This window comes from Thermobia domestica, chromosome 5 (assembly GCF_964235325.1).
Source record: "Thermobia domestica chromosome 5, izTheDome1.hap1.1, whole genome shotgun sequence".
In the NCBI taxonomy this organism is placed as follows: domain Eukaryota; kingdom Metazoa; phylum Arthropoda; class Insecta; order Zygentoma; family Lepismatidae; genus Thermobia; species Thermobia domestica.
In genome coordinates, this window is record NC_137458.1 from 306842778 (window position 1) to 306863043 (window position 20266).

General features: G+C 33.8%; 1 protein-coding gene across 5 annotated transcripts in view; it reads left to right on the forward strand.

Moving 5' to 3' along the window:
• Window positions 1-11299, forward strand: part of LOC145686766 (uncharacterized) — a 28214-nt gene extending 16915 nt beyond the window's left edge. For all 5 annotated transcript variants that reach the window (XM_081760411.1, XM_081760413.1, XM_081760412.1 and 2 more), the window contains exon 3: window positions 8714-11299. In XM_081760411.1, the coding sequence (XP_081616537.1) occupies window positions 8714-10088 (1375 nt within the window). In that variant the 3' untranslated portion in view covers window positions 10089-11299. The remainder of the gene's footprint in view (window positions 1-8713) is intronic.
• The last annotated feature ends 8967 nt before the right edge of the window (window positions 11300-20266 follow it).

The following is a 20266-nucleotide window of genomic DNA, read 5'->3' on the forward strand; positions in this document are numbered from 1 at the left end:
AGATACAAACCGCAGAACCGTATTTTCCAGAACCCAACCGAATATAAGTAGAAACCGCTATAACGAAATTAAAGAAATACAAGTCTCCGGGTGTAGATGGAATTCCGGCGGTATCCACCAGGTTATGACATATGCTGATGATGTAAATTTAATAGGGGATGATAGGAGAACAATAGAAAGATATGCAAAGATCTTATTAGACGTTTGCAGGGACATGGGTTTAGAAGTAAATGCAGAGAAAACTAAATACATGGAAGTGCGTCGGGACCGTAATACGGCAAATTGTGGATACGTTAAAGTATTCAATAATACTTTTGATATTGTGCATACTTTCAAATATTTAGGATCGATATTATCAGACGAAAATCATATTCACGAAAAAATTAAATGTCGACTAAAAGCAGGGAATTCGTGTTATCATTCAGTTCAAAATCTTTTGTCCACGCGAATTCTGTAGAAGAATTTGGAGCTTAAAATATATAAAACGATAATCATGCCTGTTGTTCTGTATGGTTGCGAAACATGGTCGCTTACTCTGAAGGAAGAACAGACTGAAAGTATTTGAGAACAAGATCCTGAGAAGAATATTGGGACCCAAGATGAACGGGAATGGGGAATATCGGAAACTTCATAACGAGGAACTACGTAATTTATACGGTAAACTCAACATTGTTAGGGTCATCAGGTCTAGGAGGCTTCGGTGTTCAGCTCATGTAACTAGAATGGAAGAAAGTAGAAATGCTTTCAAAGTCTTGACTAGAAGACCCATCGGAAAACGACCATTAGGAAGACCTAGGCGCAGATGGGATTACAATATGAAGATGGATCTTGCAGAGATAGGAATACAAAGTAGAAACTGGATCCAATTGGCTAAGGATAGAAGTCAGTGGAGAGCTTTTGTGAACGCGGCATTGAACCTCGGGGTTCAATAAGCAATAGAGTTAGTTAGTTAGTTAGCATGTGGAAACAAAATATCTCGAGCCAAATCTGGTGAAAATTGAATCCGAAACTAGAGTATGTATGTTCAGCATGTTTATTTGCACTCCAACTGCCTTAGAACATGCGGAAAACACTGATACTCTTATAGCTTAATCTGGACCAATAATATTGAACGCTGCACAAAACTATACCAGTTAATTAAATACGTTTGATTGGCTATTATTTTTCTGATTTTAGCACTATCTAAAGGATAGAACTGTTCTATAATGAATTTTTTCAATTAAAATGAGAATCGACTGTTGGGTTTAGTATGTGCACACTTATCTTTCAGTGTTGAAAGAATAAGTATTCGATTTAAGAAAAATGTGTTATAAGTGCAATCCTGAAGTAATTGAATATAACTGTAGCAGAATCATACTTTTGACTGTTAATGTTTCTTGATATTTTATATCAATATGTAAGCTACAGGAACCCCACAGTCGGGATATAGGATTGGTGTGCCCATGAGTATATTAAAGCTGACATAATTTTTTGTTCAATCACTCGTGATAATAGTAAAGAGTCGTAATTTTAGTTGATAGAATGACGAACTGATATTCTGTTTATAAGACGTTGACGGAATGGGAACCCTTAGTAAGTTATATCTGTTCAACGAGTAGAAATGCTTACAGCGTATTCGTAAAAGGATGACCACATCGATTATGCCTGTTTTGAGCTGAAAATTTTCCAAGTCAAATTTAGTTATATTCGGAAAAAGTAAATCGAAAGTATCAGATTTGACCCCACAAACCAACCATTGTAACAAGGAAATTTGTACAGATGTATTTTTCTTCTTTTAACTCTAATAAGATATGCTGAAATGTTGAACGTAGAAAAAATACATATTACATTGAAGTACGTAATAATACTATATTGTGAATCTAGATACACATGTGAGCACGTGCTGACTTTGATACCTATATTTACATACGTACAAAAACATTTCCAGTTTAACAAAAGACAGCGAGCATTGTCCTTGCATCCATAAGGGAACAAAAAACACAAAAGGAAAAGCAATAGCATTTCCAATAAATTTATGCTATCGTCTTGAAACTTCGTTAGAAGGAGATTGGCAGGAGAGCTCATGTTAGATCTGTGGTAAATCACCGGATTTGTAATCATCTTCTTCAATTCAATTTCCGTTTCGGAGAAACATTTTTGTTTGTAATGTTGTTTTCACCAATGCATGAATATTTATATAAAATAATTACAATAAAATAAACCAGTTATATATATATTTATAAAAAATTTCAGAGCATAAGTAATTATTATCTTTACAATATATCTGAGGTGTGGTGGGTATTGACGAAGCGTCGGTTCATTATATGTGAACGTAAAATACAAGTAAAACGATTAATTGCAAAAGTCAAATGTGTCTTACGTGTTTGCAATTTCTTATTTTCATACAGAATTTACTTCTCAATATTGTCACTACAGCATGAGATTTATGTCCTTATAGGTGGTATTGTAATCGCTAAATACGAGACATTTGCATCTGTCCTTTATCTAATTCAGAGCTAAATTTTTGTACTATTACACATGCTCTTATTCATTTAACTCATGACCTGAGTTATTTTTTTTATTGTGTGAAATAAGTAGATTGGTTGTAGCCTTAAAATTATTAGCATTTCTCCTCACATTTTATGCGAAACACGGAAAAATATATAATTGTATTTCGTTAAATTTCCAGACTGAAGTTTTGTGATATATGTTTTATAAGATCTAACGCAGATCAATAGCAGCTGCAGTGATCAAATTTACAAATTCGAGAATATCGAAATTTAGTAATTTAGGAATTTTACAGTTGTAGAAAATGCAAATCCCTTAACCAAAAATAAAACTTGACTCAAACAACTTGATAGGTTTGTAGAAAAGAATCATGTACATCCACACACTTACTAATTGAGTATGGTAAAAAAATTTGAATTACGTACAGACTCCGGGTTTCAGAATATCCCAAGTCTAGTACATTTACAACGAATATGAGTATCGTTGTCATCGAAAACCGGAAACTCAAAGTAATATTTCTTCAGAGCAGGTTTGTAAGTGTGTTCGTGTTAGTGGTTGAGAGCGGGATTCCCAATTTTCTTGTTTTTATCTTAAATCCAACAAACCTTTTTCTTTATTGTATAGTATTTAATGTATAAAAAATATTATACGTTATACACAGTTAATGTAAAACAGTGATTGAAATTAACAACAAAGCATAATTTGGAAAAAATACAGCATAATTAAATTTAAAATAAAGTATAATGTGGGTTGCTCTACTTATTAGGGACAGCGGGTTCTAGTAGAGTTCATTTTAGTATCGTATTTAGAGATTAACGAGGGCGTGATTCCAACTTATTCATTTAAAAACCCATTAGTAAAGTTAGCACGGATTTGTATCAAGGTAACCAGCTACGACGTTTCCGTAGGGACTTAACTCATTTAAAAAATCACGGTAAGAAGTAAGAGAGAGTCGTGGCTGTGTGGAATCATATTAATGGTATCTAACTTAATTAATATGTTTCTAAATACGACAGTTACCATCTCGCCTTAGTCAAATTTGTAATACCACAATAAAGACGACTGTCAATAAGAGCTTGTTCCTCTGACGGGCTTGTGCTCTACTCTGTGATATCGTGTGTTTCTACAGTTAAATATTTATTGAAAGTTATTAAGCTCCGGGCCTTTCATCCCAATGCTAATCTCTTTCCAACAACCTTAAGGAATTGCTACTTCATCAGATTGAAGCACTTTTCTAAAAGAAAAAAGAAATTTCCCTGTTTATAAATTTTTAAAGGCATTTTACCGCTACTTTTAGTATGCAAAAAGCATATATTTTGCCTTACTCCTATCTAACTCCGATTGGTGTCTCTCAGCTTTATCATTTGTTCTCCATACAACCTTCAATTTCAATTTTTGCTATGACCGTTTGTTTCTATACAAATCGGGGAATAATAGCTTTTATTCTTTACAACATTAAGCGAGTAAATGAAATCACACCTTTGTGTTTTCTTCCACAAGGTAATTTAGTTTCGTGAAGAGTGCAATTTTAGTCCTTCTTTTATTACAGTAATACAATTTCAGCGTTTTAAAAATGTCCTTATGGGTCACATATCACACCAGCAAAAGACTCAAAAACTATCTAGAATAATAAAGTTCAGCCATTTTGCGTATAATTATCTTGTAACTTTTCTGTTTAAGGTTGTCATACCTGCTTATGATATATTCCATTAGTTCATATCTATGTAGAACAGTAAAATAGTACCAACAGTATTAACAAAATGTTGAGACTGATTATAAAGATTAGGGGAATTGTAGATTATTTAACTATTTTCTATTGTTCGTAAATTTAGTACAGTAGATTGTATAAATTTGCGGAATATATATTATTCAAGTGTATTAATTAGCTTTCACCCAAAAAGCGAATTCTCATAAATAATAAACACTGATTTACCTATATTGCATTCGTTAAACAGCTAAAAAAAAAATACTCCCGATAAAACAATGCTACTATTCCAACGAAAATTTTACTTTTAAATGTGAAGGAACAACTCAAGTGTTTGCCGATTTTACTTTTCCCTGTTAAACACGCATTTTTAATTTGTAGTAAGAATAAACCCTTCGTGTTTTTTTAGATTATTTGATTTTCATGAAAATTAAGACACCGTGTGTAATACCACATGCTAAATCTAGTACATTTATTCGTATTCTTTTATGAATAATTTAGAATCACCTTTTATACTTGTCTTATATAAATCCTCCATTTTCGCTATTCTTTTACATCTCATTGTGCCATATTAGTTATCTCGTCTTATATAAACAGTTTCCTTTCTCAGCTCCTAACTATTAAATTTGATTATATCGCTCGGAGTTTTCAGTTTTATACTAAAGCTAAAAGGAGACCAAAATTTTAAAAAAGTGGTATATAGCATGGTTAACTTAAGTAACGAATGAATGTATCTAAAAATTTCAATAATTTCTTGAACAAATAAATTAAAAAATTCTTTTCCGTTCTGTGTTATTAACTAGATTTAAATGTAATTGGTATATAATTGAATTGATTTTTATTCTTAGGTGCCTACATTTTTTATACAAATTTCGAATACATATATATGAGTTTATGTACCTATGTTATATAACAAGTTTATTATTTTGGTTGGTGTGGGCAATCTTGAAAACAGTAAGGAGTAAATCCATGAAGTTTGATAGACGGTTACTGCTATCAGGTTGTACACACGGTAAAAAAATGTTTTATACGCGTTAAAATACCGGACAAATCTATAACTCTGTAGTACTCAAATATCATCAGGGAAACATCGTTTGCAATATTGTGAGATACCTCAAATTTAACAGTCCAACAGTTTCATTTTTCAAACGTCACTACGTCAGATTATTACAATTTCAAATTCACAAGAGAAATTTCAGTACCACGCTTGTCAATCAGTATTGCGAGCACATGACGCTATAGCGTCAGAAGCATCAAAAACAAGAGACTTTTATAGCGGTCTACAATAGTAACAACGTTACAGGGACAAATGGAATCCAAAACTTATACAGATGGTGATCAGATAAATGGAAACACCTGAACAAAATTGCAACTTACCAGATTAATATGGTGTCGGGCCACCTTTCGCCTTCAGAACAGCCTTGATGCGACGTGGAATGGAGGCATAGAGGTCGTGAATGGTAGCAAGTGGAATTTTACACCATTCCTTGTGCAGAGCATCGGCCAATTCTGTGAGAAAGTACAGAGGTGGAAATCATTGCCGGAATCGTGTCTCCAAGACGGACCACAGATGTTCAATTATGTTGAGATTTGGGGATTGGGCGGGCCAGGCGAGATGCTGAACTTCATCCCGATGTTCCTCAAACCACGCTGCAACAACGCCAGCTGTGTGAATGGGTGCATTATCATCCTGGAAGATGGCGTCATTGTCCTGGAACAACATCCGGATCATAGGATGCAAGTGGTCTATCAAAATTGCGACATAATCGTTGGCAGTGATTCGTCCACTAAGTGTGACCACAGGACCCAATGAAAACCATGATATTGCGGCCCACAGCATCACCGAGCCGCCGCCATGTTTCAAAGTTGGGCGGAGACACTGCAGATCATAAGCTTCTTTGGGCGTTCACACGTAAACACGTCCCGTGGTTGAGAATAGGGTGAAGGATGACTCATCCGACCATATCACACGTTTCCAGTCCTCAGCGGTCCAAGTTGCATGGTCGCGGCACCATTTGCGGCGTGCGAAAGCGTTATGGTCCCTGATGAGCGGTTTGACCCGTGCAACAAGACCCCGTAATTTCATGTCATGTAATTCGCGGCAAACTGTGTCGACACAGGACGGGGAGGTGCTGATTGAGTTCCTCCGTCACTTGCTAGGCAGTGGCACGACGGTTCTGCGTGACAATGCGCTTTTACCCGGCGTGATCTGTCACTCATAATTTTCTTCCGCCCACTGTTCCGCTTCCCCGATGTGGTTTTCCCGTGTGTAGTGTAGCCTGTCATCACCTTCGACACTGTCCCACGCGGCACACCTTACACAGTAGCCACTGCCGTCACACTCACTCCACATAACCACGCACCAACAATTTGCTCTCTTCGAGAATCTGAGAGGTGTCCCATTTTACACTACCTCCGTCTGCTGCAGCCACTGGACACTACTGTTCCACTGCGTCTGACGTAGTATGGAGACCGACCTAACACACCATCACCAGCGGTCCGGCGCTGCGGGCGCCACGACACCACTGCCAACCCATACATCTGACGTGTTGCCAACTACAGGTGTTTCAATTTTTCTGATCACCATCTGTATGTGTTGCATGCTAGGGTTACCTTATGACATAATTAGAACAAGTTGAAATATGGTTACAAAAAATTGAAAATTCGTCATTTTTACAATGGACTTCAAGAAAGTGCTTAAAATATGTATCTTACTGATTTCTGTAGATGGTACCATTTTTTGTGATTTTGCATCCCAAGCCATTAGGTAGTTAGGAGAAAATGATCAGGTTTGATATATTGTTTAAAATTGCGTATCTGTGGAAGCATTATAAGGCTCTTTTATATTTTGGCTTATATATATTCCCACAATACTTTTCGGTAGGTGTAATTACGACATATTCTTCAAATATTACATAATTTAAGTAATGTTGCAATGTATAAAATATTTTCAAAATCATTTGTGAAATCAGATTACTATAAACTTAAGTTTGATTTTCACATCTATTGAAACCCATAAATGCAATTATATGAGGCAATTATCTATACAGCTTTTCGAAACAAAAGCTTTTGGACAACTCAAATTTAATCGGAAAGGACATGAATCCCTTGTAAGATTGTTTAATTTTAATTGAAATTTATCACAGTGATCATAATATTAGATCCTGAAATTCGTTGCATGTATGGTTGCTAGTTTCCCTTGTTATTACACTCTTGTCTAAAAAATCTCCATGACTCTTATCACTCGAAACAATAAATACAACATCGAATATTTCATTTTACCTATCTATAAATATGAAGTATGAAAGATATTCACCTTCTGATATTGGAAAAAATGTTTCTTTGATAATATTGTTTACCAATGGTAGAAGTCTGTTTCGCAATCACATGCCCGTAACGACATTTAAATGGTGCAATTCTTTTCAGCGTCCGTTGCGTTCTTTGACTTTTAACTGAAAAAATACGCAGATATATGAAGATAAATGAACTACTGCGTATACATGTAATAATCTCGAATGTTTTTGTAACTAATAATAAAATTGTTTATTATTTCGACGACTTTACTCGTTGCTGTCTTAGTCAGCAACAAATGTTCTTTCCGATGTTTTAGTCAGCAACAAATGTTGCTTATGTACACTAATTATATTCTGCTGGTCGAGAAATTAAGACTACACTCCATAATCTTAAGTCCAAAAAGTTTAACCAATATCCTTACATTCCTCGAAAGTGGTTAATATTGCAATTTGTTTCTCTTCATTCAATGACAAAGCGACAGATTTATATTCTTAATAGAAGTAGCTTCTTTGTCCATAGCCTTAAAGTAAATATTTAATGCGATATTTAAAAAAGAAAATATCATAAAATATGACAGAAAAGTCAAAAACTCACACATTATTTGCACATGATTTAAGTCTTCTGAAAGTACTCCGTCCGCACAAGACCAACACAAAAAAGAATAGTTCGATTCCCGGCGGGAGCTCATGTGGTTCGGATTCCACGTTAATCAGTAGGCCCACGTCTCATATAGCCTCGCTGCTGAAAGGGACGCAAAACTAAAATCAACTCAACTCAACAAAAAAGAATAGTTATTAGTCTCGCGCTCTTTGTCTAGTTTACAACGTAACGGATTCGCGTACTCATGTCTATTTTGACGTATTCGAATCTTGTCTGCTGAACCTGTTTTCCACACTGGGCTTTCCTTGACTTAAGGAAGGATGTTAAGATGTTATTGAAATTATCTTTCGAACCTAAGACGTTTCTTTTATTATTACCAACTTCTTTTTTCTTCATATTAATTAGTACTTTATTTTACGTATTACATACTTACGTACCCCAACGAAAAATGGAAAACTATATTATATATGTATTTTATATAATTTAAGACTTAAGCTTTCTTATGGAATCATTCAAGAAAAATAGTTTTTATTTCAAAATAATCTATAATGTTTTTATATTATAGAAACATGAAAGTTCGTAACTCTTAATTCCTATAGCTTACTAAATTTTTCATTCATTTTTCAGGAGAATGCAAGGATCTTTCCTTACAGAGAAGCTTGTTCATTCGTGCCGAGAGTGTGGAACGGAGTTCAATAAGAGATTCCAATTAAAGCTTCATAGTCTCGTACATACCAATAGAAAATCATATTTCTGTTCCGATTGTGGAAGGGAATTCAAATATATTAACAATTTAAAGAGGCACGAAATCATTCATAGTTCTCAGAAAATATTTTCGTGCGGTGATTGTGGAAAAATATTCACACAGAAAAGATACTTGGAAAGGCATGTATACACTCATACAAGAGTAAAAAATTTTCACTGCAGGAAGTGTGGAAAGACATTTAGTGTATCACAATATTACTCACGGCACATGAGGATCCATGAAGCACCAATGCTTTATTGTTGCCCACTTTGCGATAAATCGTTCAGACATAAAATATCTTTGAGACTGCACTTGATGAATCATAAAGGTGAAAAACCATTTAAATGTGAGAAATGCAAAAAAGGCTTTACTACAAAATATCTAATGACAAGCCACATGTTCCGTCATATAAGGGAAAAACCGTTTAAGTGCAATGTATGTGCAAAGGAATTCATGTATAAAGGAAGTTTAAGATATCACCTTGCAGCGCATACTGGTAAAAAATCATATCATTGCCAGGAATGTGGAAAGAGCTTTGCTTCAAAGACATATTTAAGAATTCACATTATCAGCCACTTGGCTGAAGGGTCTCTCTGTTGCCAAAAATGTGGGATAAAAGTTAGTTCGGAAGCAAGTTTGAAGAAACACAGGCTTCTTCATTTGAACAAACAAATTTATCGCTGCCAAATATGTACCAAAATTTTAACCTCAGCCGAAGGTCTGAAAAAACACATTTCAATCCATGCCGATCAGAAATCTTTTAATTGCGAGGAGTGTGGAAAAAGTTTTCATTCAAAATCACATCTGAAAAATCACTGTGCTATTCATACAGGTGAGAGGGCGTATGACTGTGATGAGTGTGGAAAAAAGTTTAGAAATAAAACAAATATAAGGAGACATATGTTCACTCATACAAGTGAGAAACCTTATCATTGTCCTGAATGTGGAAAGGGATTCATTGGAGAGGTAGGTTTGGAGAGTCATCTGTACTCTCACGGGAAAAGGGCCCCACATTGTTGTAAAGATTGTGGAAGAAAGTTCAGTTGTGAACTGTACTTGAAAAAACACATGTACAACCACATGATACAGAAGCCTTTTAATTGTCAGACGTGTGGCAGAGGATTTCGTGTGAAATCAAGATTAGAATACCACATGTTTACTCATACCAATGAAAAACCTCATGTATGTGATGAGTGTGGTAAGGGGTTTAATATTAAATACCAACTGAAAAATCACAAACTTCTTCATGGTAAGTAGACAGTCATTATGGAAAATTTGTCTGATCTATTTGATTGAAAACAATATGTATACTCTTTATCGCCCTTAATAAAATTCTGTATTGTTGAAGGCCAGCAGTAGGTACTATTAGTTATTATACTACGAACCCCATTGTGCTATAATGTTGGCTGCTGTAAGTTGAAGAAGAAATATATTGTCTGATGTTAAATTCCTATCTTTAATTAAAGTACTCTCTCTGCACAGTAATTTTTTATGTAGTCAGAAATAAATCCTCAAATTCATGCATGTAGATAAGATTTTTTTGCTCAGAGAATGAAGTGATGTTATTGGTTTGCACATTTGGAAGAGTTGTCGCCAACATGCCTGGGGTACTTATTCAGGAAATAATTGTCGATAAAAAAAGGAAGAAAGGGTATATTTGGATGTCAGCCTCTTATAAGAAGAGCTGTAATATTTTATAGTATGTAGAAGTCCCAGATATTTTAATATAGAATCTATTTTAGAAATCATCGTGTACAATATGCAGTCTCAATTCCATACGTAAATTGTGTACAATAAGCTTCGGCAACATATCACCTATGGGGTATTGATAGCAAAATACAACTCATTATTCTTTTTGATATATCAAATTGTTTTGTGACGTAATGGAATATTGCGTTTAAAAAATGTACTTTCAGAAATTCAATGCCTAAACGTGAAAAATGATGTATATTTTTACTGTTACCTATTCTTTTCGAAAATTTAATGAAATCTTTCCATGTAACATGCCATGGCTACGTAGTGATGGGCAGTGGGAATATTCCCGGTGGGAAGGAAATAAAAAGTGGGAATAATCCTGTTTTTCCCCTGGCATATAAATTTCCGGGTAGAAATTTATTTCCGTTTCTTTATTTTGTCTTCAAAATTATCAGAAACATGACTGACTACTTTATTTTCATTTATTATCATTTACGTCTATTTTTTAAAAATAGTTTTGAGGTTAAAAAATAAAATTCGCTGACTGTATTTTATATAACTAATCAGACGATTTTTTAAGTATCCTTTCTATTTGCACTAAAAATTAGCAAAGTACTAATTTACAAATGAGAACAAGGGACAACTTTGTGAAGTAATGTACAAATTGTGTAGAAATACAGATGAAGTACTATCCATACACCCTGAAACGCTGTTAGCACTAGACGTGTCTGTCCGTCTCCTGTCTCTGATTCAAATTTCTTATCAGGTACTCGGACTGCTTTTACATGTGATTTAACAGATAACATTTTCAGAAAAAAATTGGAAGAAAGGTTGTGTGTGGCATTCCTAACGTGCAAAATTATAAAGATAACTCAGTGCCTTGCGAATATTCTGAACATAAATATGTATGCGTAAGCGTTGATAATATGACTACACATTTGTTTTCTGGCAGTTACTCAAACTAATTTGTTTAAATATGTTTTATCATAAATAGTGTCAGGTTTAGAAAATCCACTTCCATATAATTTAAACTGTTTAGAGGTGGAAAGGTATGTGGACTTACTAACAACTTTTACCTTAGATTTATTTCCATAGAACTTTTTATCCGTTTATACGTCCCTCTGAATATTAATAATATAACATAGTACTGTTCAGAATATACATTTCAAAGAAACCTTTGAAGACAACAATAATAATATACTGATAAGAAAGAAAAGCGAATTTAATTTTGAAATCAAAATAGACTAATAGAATGCAATTTTCTTTGTGGTTTACAAAATTCCCGGAATGTTGCCATTTTTGGCAATATTCCCGAAAAATATCTTCCCGGAAATTTTCCATCACTATGGTTACGCCTTTTAGGCAAATTGGGACGAAGATGGAAGAATTATTGGAATGGCAATCTGGAAAAAAACAATTAGCCCAGGAAAATCAAAGGACACGTCCAGGACAAACGTATTTGTTCGGAATAGCACATGGAGCCACACAACAGAAGCAAGCGTTCAGCACAGCCACTTTCCCCCTCTCTTGATTTTTGGATTCAATGCTCTTGAATTTTTTGAATTACCTTTCGTTACATTTCTAATTCCTCTGATGATTCTTTCGTTCAGTTACACGCAAGCGGATATATGTTTAAATCCAAAGTAAGAATAAGAAATATCACACTTTTACATTCTTTATCCTTATAATTTTATCCAATTTAATTATTTCTGAAACCAAGTCATTACTTCAATTTATTCAGATAACTTTCCTAACCTTCCCGGAAAAAAATTGGGAGTTACAGTTGTTACACCTGTAAAACTGGTTTGCGCTGAGTGCTGCTTTGTACATTTTAGCCGCGAAGTTCTCTTATAATGTTAGGCTTACAAGTTAGCCCTAACGACATATAATTTTATTCACATATGTAACATTCCACTATACCAATCATTGCCAAAATGTAAATATGAATGTTTACTTCAGTATAATCTATAATTCCAATGAAAAGCTGATGTAAACAAAAACACATTTATAAAATATATAACCATGAACAAACACTCAATACATCATAGCCAAAACTATACAATTTGAATCTAAACAATCACATAATACAGAAACATTTTTATCTTCTTTAAAACATTTTCACTTTGACATGTGTGTATTTGTTGCAGTCCTTACTTCCCAACATCTTTCCCGGGTCTCCGCAAATGTAGTTAACTCCCAAAAACAGTGTTGAGGAAATCTTTACAGCCATAACTTTTTCATCACTGGTAAATTTTAAACTTTTCAACATTTCTCTTTTTTGTAGCAAAGAGTAGGGTACTGTTTTATAACGTCTGAACATTTGATTCCAATACATGATTGTTACTTCTAATAACCACCCTAATTTCTTCTTGGTATGGTGTGCTCCCTGAGACGACTGCTTCATGTCCTGCCCCTTTGAGAGGTGTATGTCTATTCAGATTACACACTTCATCACCTATAAAACAAAACCAAACTGCAATTAATTCAATAGTTCGTTTCATATCCCTTTGAACAAATGACGTATTAAGGGCCACAAATAATATCCTCCGATCACGGCTAAGAAATCGTGATAGTTCTCTCTTAATATATTGGATCTTTCTGCTCGGTTTCTAGACTCTGTTTTAAAAATCTACCAGCAGACTTCATGGGTAAAATAAAAAGTTGTTCTGAGCTAAAATTAGAATATAAATCTTCCTAATTTTGGGACTGGGTTTTTCATTTAAACTTGAAGACTGAACCTACTTAGAATTTGCAATTAGTGCAAGTTAACATTTTAATTACAAGTTTGTGATAATATCATTTAATAATTTGCAGTGTGTAGTAAAGTTTTCCGCAGAGCACCAAGAATTCGCTCCCGAAACTTTGTGAATTATTGATATAAACAGAACGAGTAAAATAATTATGGTTATAGACCTTGTGTGTTCAAAAGAAAGAAAAAAGGGTCAAATACAAAATGAGAGTTAAACTGTCTTACACAATTTCTGATTGTATCAAAATGAAGAGAATGAACATTTTAACCTATGTGGGTGACAATTTAGAGGAATCTAGTGTGTTTTATTAAAAGAGAAAAATCTTTATCAGAACCACACTACATAACAGAGTTAAAAAATAGCATTCAAATTGGAGTTTAGATTTAATCAAACCGAATTCTACTCAAACGCAATCTTAATTGATAATAATTTTAACTGCTTGCTGGGGAGTATTATAGTTTTGTAGCAACTTAGCAGCTGTTACTTGGAAATTGTTAGCTAGTGACAATATCTACAAGACAGTTTTCTGTCTGATTCACAGTATTTTTCTGTAAATTCATCGTCGTTACGTTTAAATAATTACTGTCCGTTTGTTTTTAATATGGTGGGAAGCAAACAGTGATGATTTAGGTTCTTTCTGAAACATAATTTCTTCTGAGAAAAGAAAGTAGAAAGGAATCATAAAATAAAAATAATAAATCATGAAGAGTGAAAATCTTCTATAAGATCACACAGCAAGATTAGAATGAGATTTAAACATTTATTTACCACACAAGGAAATAACAATACTAATGGCTATAAAGAGAACTGTAAATGAGTCTTCAGTGGAATGTACAAGCAAGAGAGAAGTTCCTGTTTAAAATTGTTTTAACAATATTGTCCTCTAGTAGTTCGAAACGAGTTTTCTTTATGACAAAATTCTGCATATTTTTGAAGTAACTACTTCGTTACGAACATAACATTGCATTTATAACAAAACAGGAACTGAAAATTTCAATTAGAAAATAACAACGGAATTGATAGTGTTTCACTTTACTTTTTCTTCTTTGCACTGTTCCCAATGTTCCCATTCTTAGGAAAATAGGAGAAAATCTAGAGCGCAATTTTTTTCCTAGAAGTAGTTCTAATATGATAATCAGTTTATTATTAGCATGTTTGTAACACTCAAACAACGAAACTACTTTTTAGAAGAGATATTCATTCACATATGTTGGAAAAAAATTTCTTGGAATTAAGAAAATGATTACAGTGTATGGGACTAAGACTAACATCTAGACAGGGCAACTTGAATGGAAATCTGTGATACAGTGTTATTTTGATGAGAGTAAAGTGCCAAGTTTGTGTAATTCGGCTCAAATTCGGAGCATGATTGCAACATCACTTCTGTAAAAAAAATTGAATTTTTAGCTTCTCACTTTCTTGCCTGATACCTTAAAGTAAGCACCACTATATGGATAAATGAGTGTGTAGATATTTAGTTTTAAAAATACTCTACAGTTTATTTGTTGGAACATTAATCCATAGAACAAGTTGAGAAAAAAGAGATATAACTTCTGTAATATATATTTAATTCAGTAACAACAAAATTCGATTTGGAAGGAAGGTAATAGAGAAGCAGGCAGATCTAAAAATCTTATTTTAAAAATGTCTTAGAGAGGCGCGAATGTGAATACATTTTCTAATAATGTAATTTATCTCTCTTTTATTAATTTTTTTAATATACTTTACCTATTCTTTGTAATCCCGATCGTACTAATGTCTACAGTCAGGATAATGACAAAAATAACTTCTCCATTTTAAGGTTTAAATCAGATAAAAGTGCAGTGATTCCCGATCTGCGTCCAATACGAACTCACGATCTTGTCGCTATTATCCCAACACCCTACCGCTCGGCTAACAACAACTGTCTTCTCTCTGTTGACAGTAATGTTTTCCTTTGATTAAATACCGATTATTTCTGTCAGTTGCAGTTGTTAATGTTCAAACCTAACTAATAGCTTATTCTACAATACCGTATGTTTAAAGTTAATATTTTCGTCCTTCATATCCGTGAGTTTTCTTCAAGTTTTTCCGTTTCCTTCAACATTCTCGCCATATCATTTCTTCGTAGTCTTTCTCCTTCATTAATTATCTGTCTAATTTAGCTTGAAAAGCATAAACGATGTACGCAAAACGAAGTTTCATTTAGTTTTATCTCTATAGATATCCAAACCATTTTCTTTAAACATTTTTAAGTAACTAAAGAAGGAACCATAAACATTGTTAAATACATGGGATCTAAGAAGGGAAAAGTTCGTTCCCACTCCTAACATCACAGGTGCAAATATTGGAAAAGTGCAGTGAAAGAGAATTCGTGAACATCATTCACCACCTCCAGGAATCCATCCTAGACCCGTTACTACGGTAGTAGCGTACTAGCAAAAGACAAGACGACGAACAGTGGGACCAAAACACTGAATTCTTCGTAAAAAGTAGGAATGCGCAATATGAAGCGGAAAATTGTTAGAAAACCAATGGTTCGGTGTGTGCAGTAGGCAAAATAATGTATTCAATATACAGAAGAGAGATTTATCATGAAATAAATTTGCAAGCAAGCAAAAAAAAAAAAAAAAAAAAAAAAATACAATTTTTAGATGGCACGTACCAAGATACACTATTTGACAGGTCTTTTAAAGTGTAAAAGAAAATCTGTGGACTGAAATGTTCATGTTATTTAGACATTTTTTCACTCTGTGTCTTTCATTTGTAGTTAGGGTTACCAGACGTCCTTATTTACCAGGACAAGTCCGTATTTTTAAGGCTTGTCCTAGCATCTGTATTTATTTTCGGAAAGTTGTAAAATGCCCGTATTTTTAGCTACAAGTGATATTTATAAAATCTTAGCACCTATTTGAACTGACCTTTGTTGTGTATTCTGCCAATCGCAAGTGAAACACGTAACTCACGGACATACGATATGTAAAGCAAACTTTATTCTTCAACATCGCTTCTATGTGTTTTCATCTATACTGAGGTTTTTTTGTTGGAACTGCAACTGGCCACATAGAATTTGTGATGACAATTGAGTCGCGTTTTCGCGTATGAGCAAGAAAGTGTCAGTTGAGTGTATACATCAGAACTGAATTCTTTTACTTTGTGCACAAAACTGTAGTGCATTGTTTCGATCTAAAGTAAATAATGGGGAAGAGGAAGTGCAAATTTACTGCAGAACAAGAGAAAAAGTACAAGTGCATCAAGAAAGGACGTACTGATGAAGAAGCTGAATGTTTAGTGTGCAAGGCCGGGACGTACGTGTCTATTGCTAATCGAGGTGTACTGGACCTGGAAAATCGCATTTCTACAACGAAGCATAAAAGTAGTACACAAGGTACATCATCGTCATCCAAAATAACTGATAAATTCGCCATTGACCGACAAAATACGTGCTGCAGAAGGAACGTTAGCCTATCATATCATTGTACATCACAATAGTTACAATACAGTGGATTGTTTTTCGAAATTGCCAGCAAAAATATTCCCAGATTGTGAATTAGCGAAAAAATGTCGTGTGCGCGAACGAAGTGCATGGCCATCATTAACACAGTGATTGGTCCCGAGTCTGTGGAGTGTTGTGTGAGAGAAACCGAGAACGTGTCTCGCATTGGCGTCAGTACAGATGGGAGTATTCATGGAAACATAAAAGTGTTTGTTATAGCTATTCAGTATTTCAGTTTCAAACTACGTGGATTTCAAACGAAAATCAGTGATTTAGAAAATGTAACAAACGAAAAAGCCGAAACAATTTATTCCTTAATTAAAGATGTGTTGTCTCAGAAGGGGATTGAAAGTGTGTTGCATTTGGGGGTAATAATTGCAATACGAATTTTGGTGGAATACGAAGAAGGTAAAAATGTGTTCTTAAATTTGAAGTCCCAGCTCAATGAAAATTTGATAGATGTCCAACATAAATTTTACACAACAGCATTCAACATGGTGTCGATTTATTGCCAATTGACATTGATAGTATTATTCTAAAAGTTTTCAACTATTTTTCTCTTTATTCATTCGGAAATGAAACACTGAAAGAGTTCTGTGAGTTTGTATATATTAATTACAAGACATTATTGAAACACTCCAAGACGCGGTGCTTGAGTATTTTTCCAGCCATTGCGCGGGTGCTTGAAAAGTACCCAGCAATAAAATCCTATTTTCTTTCCAGCATTAAAATGGCCCATCCACGTGCAATACTAAAGAATTTTTTCAGTAACGATTTAAGCGAGGCTTACTTCTTATTTTGTCAGTTACTAATGTCTGTGTTTCAAGAGAAAATTCAGCAAATTGAAAGAGAAAACAATACGGTCATTGAAGTGAACCTACATCTTGAGAGTGGAATTAATGTGTTAGAAGATAGTCTAGAGCACAAGTTTATACCTCTCAAAGTCAAGAACGTTTTGAACGAGTTAAAAGAAAATGGGCTGCAGACAAGCTGTGATAAATTTTCTGAAGAAATAAGTCAAGTTTATGCTTTCTGCCTTGAGTATCTCAAAAAGGGGGTGAAGCCAATGAAAGATTTTGCATGATTTAAATGGTTCACTCTGGATTCGGAACCATGTTGGTCAGAAGTTGAAAAAACTGTGAGTTACGTAAACAGAAGGGGGTTAACATTGATAATGTTAAATTGTTTGATCAGTTTGTAAATTTGAAAAAACTACGTACTTGTAAAAAAGAAAGGCAAAATATTCATTGATACTCCAATGCACAAAAAGTTTACAATCTATTTTAATATCTGTAATATTGAATGTTTTTCTGAACTATTAAAATTGTGTGAATTTTTCTTTTCAATTCCTGCTCATAATGTAAACGTTGAGAGAATTTTTTCTTTAGTGGTTGATCAGTGGACAAAAGAGCACAATAGGCTGGATATTGAGAGAGAAAAAGGGATGGTTTGTACGAAGTTGATTTTCAAAAATTTCACATGCAGTCAGATTTATAATTACCTTTTGGAGAGTAAGAACTTGCTGAAAATAATTGGCTCGTCAGAAAAGTACAAATAAGTAAGCTCAATGCTGTAAGTTAGATTACTACATGTAATTTAGTACATACCATTGTTTGTAAATTTATATATATATATATATATATATATATATATATATATATATTGATAATTTTTATATCATTTTGTTAATTTTGCCTGAAAAAAATTGTCTTCAATGGTTTCTTAAATATCTTCTGTTTTTTGACCATATTTGTCCTGCTTTTCACTCATGAGTATATGGTAACCCTACCTATGACGAAATATACCCAATTGCCATGCACTCCAGAACATTAAGTTGATAATCCATGACAATTTCTCTTACTCCTCTGAGCTATCCTCTGCGTTGGAGCTTGAAGTTATAACAATCGTTATAACATGGAAGCACGATTTCCAATCATTATGAGAGATTTTGGTCGTAATGGGCTCAATGTGTGGTTAAGTGAGCGTGATCTCTGGTTTTTGTAAGGTTAGATTGAGTGTAATGACAAAATATTCCATTATACTTATATATACTATACTTAAATCTACTAATAAAGCTAGAACTGCGTGGAAAATCTTAAATGGTGGAACAACCAAAAGAAGATTGATTTTGATTATGTGAAGGTAGGGGACAAAATTATTAAAAATCCTAAATTAATTGCAGATGTCTTCAAGAATTATTTTCTAAATAACGTACAATTACGTAACACCACACAAGCGAGTCATGATGACTGAATGTAACTCTCAATTCGCTTACATACTTTCTTTTTAATTCCAGCGACAATAGAGGAGTTATGGAAAATACTGAGTAGGATGTCAAACTCAGGATCTTCAGGTTTCGAAGTTCCGGCGACTCTTATTAAATTTTGTTTCCATTTTATTGTTGATCATCTCTGTTATTTAGTAAACTTACCTCTTGCAATAGGATATCCATCAATGTTAAAAACGGCAAAAAGTTCCTCTCCATAAAAAGGGCAGTATGACTGATATAAAAAAATATCACCCAGTCTCCATTCTCTCTACGTTTTTAAAAAAATTGAATATGTGATGAAGTCGCGGCTCTGCATTTTTTTTAAGGTCGTATAATTTATAACGTAAAATTTACTATCGCCATCACAACATGGCTTCAAAAATAAGAAAAGTATTGAAACAGTCTTGTATGATTTCATGTCCAACATGACTTTTGAATTAAAAAAAAAAGAACAGTAAATATGTTGTCCTATTCATCGACCTATCCAAAGCTTTTGATACCATTGATCATGCATTTCTTTTGAGTAAGTTGTGTGCTTGTGGTATTAGAGGTGTAGACTACAATTGGTTTCATTCTTATTTATCCAGTAGACAACAAGCGGTTCAGATATCAAATTTGGATACAGATGGGGTTCAAACAACTTGTTCTTCTTTGTCAAGTGTAATCAAAGGTGTCTCCAAAGGTTCCATTTTGGGTCCTGCTATATATAAATGGTATATATTCTTTTCCTGCAATATATAAATGATTTGTTAGAATATATGTATCCAGCAAAATGTATTCTGTACGCCCATGATGACAGTATAATTGCATCAGGAAATTCAACAGAGAAAATCTGCAATTTTTACTGACAAATTGGTAATGTGGGTAATAGCGAACAGATTAATTATAAATCATGATAAATCGGATCTCTTACATTTTCATTCTCCAGGGAAATCGCGTATATCACCTGGAATAAAAATAGTTTCTCATTCCCTCTAATATTCTTACACGACAAAGCTTTTCGATCTAACCATAAGTGACGATTTTTCGTGGTCTTCTCACATCTCCATATTAAACAAAAAGCTAAGTAGCATGTATTTTTGCCTTGCATAAACTTCAAGGCATAGTTTCAGCACTTTCCGATTGCAAAGAAAGCTATTAGAATAATTCTTGAATTACCAACAAAGTCATCATGTAAAACGATTTTTATAGAATCAAAAATTCTAACACTTCCCAGCTTATATATTTATAAATCTATTCTTTTTAC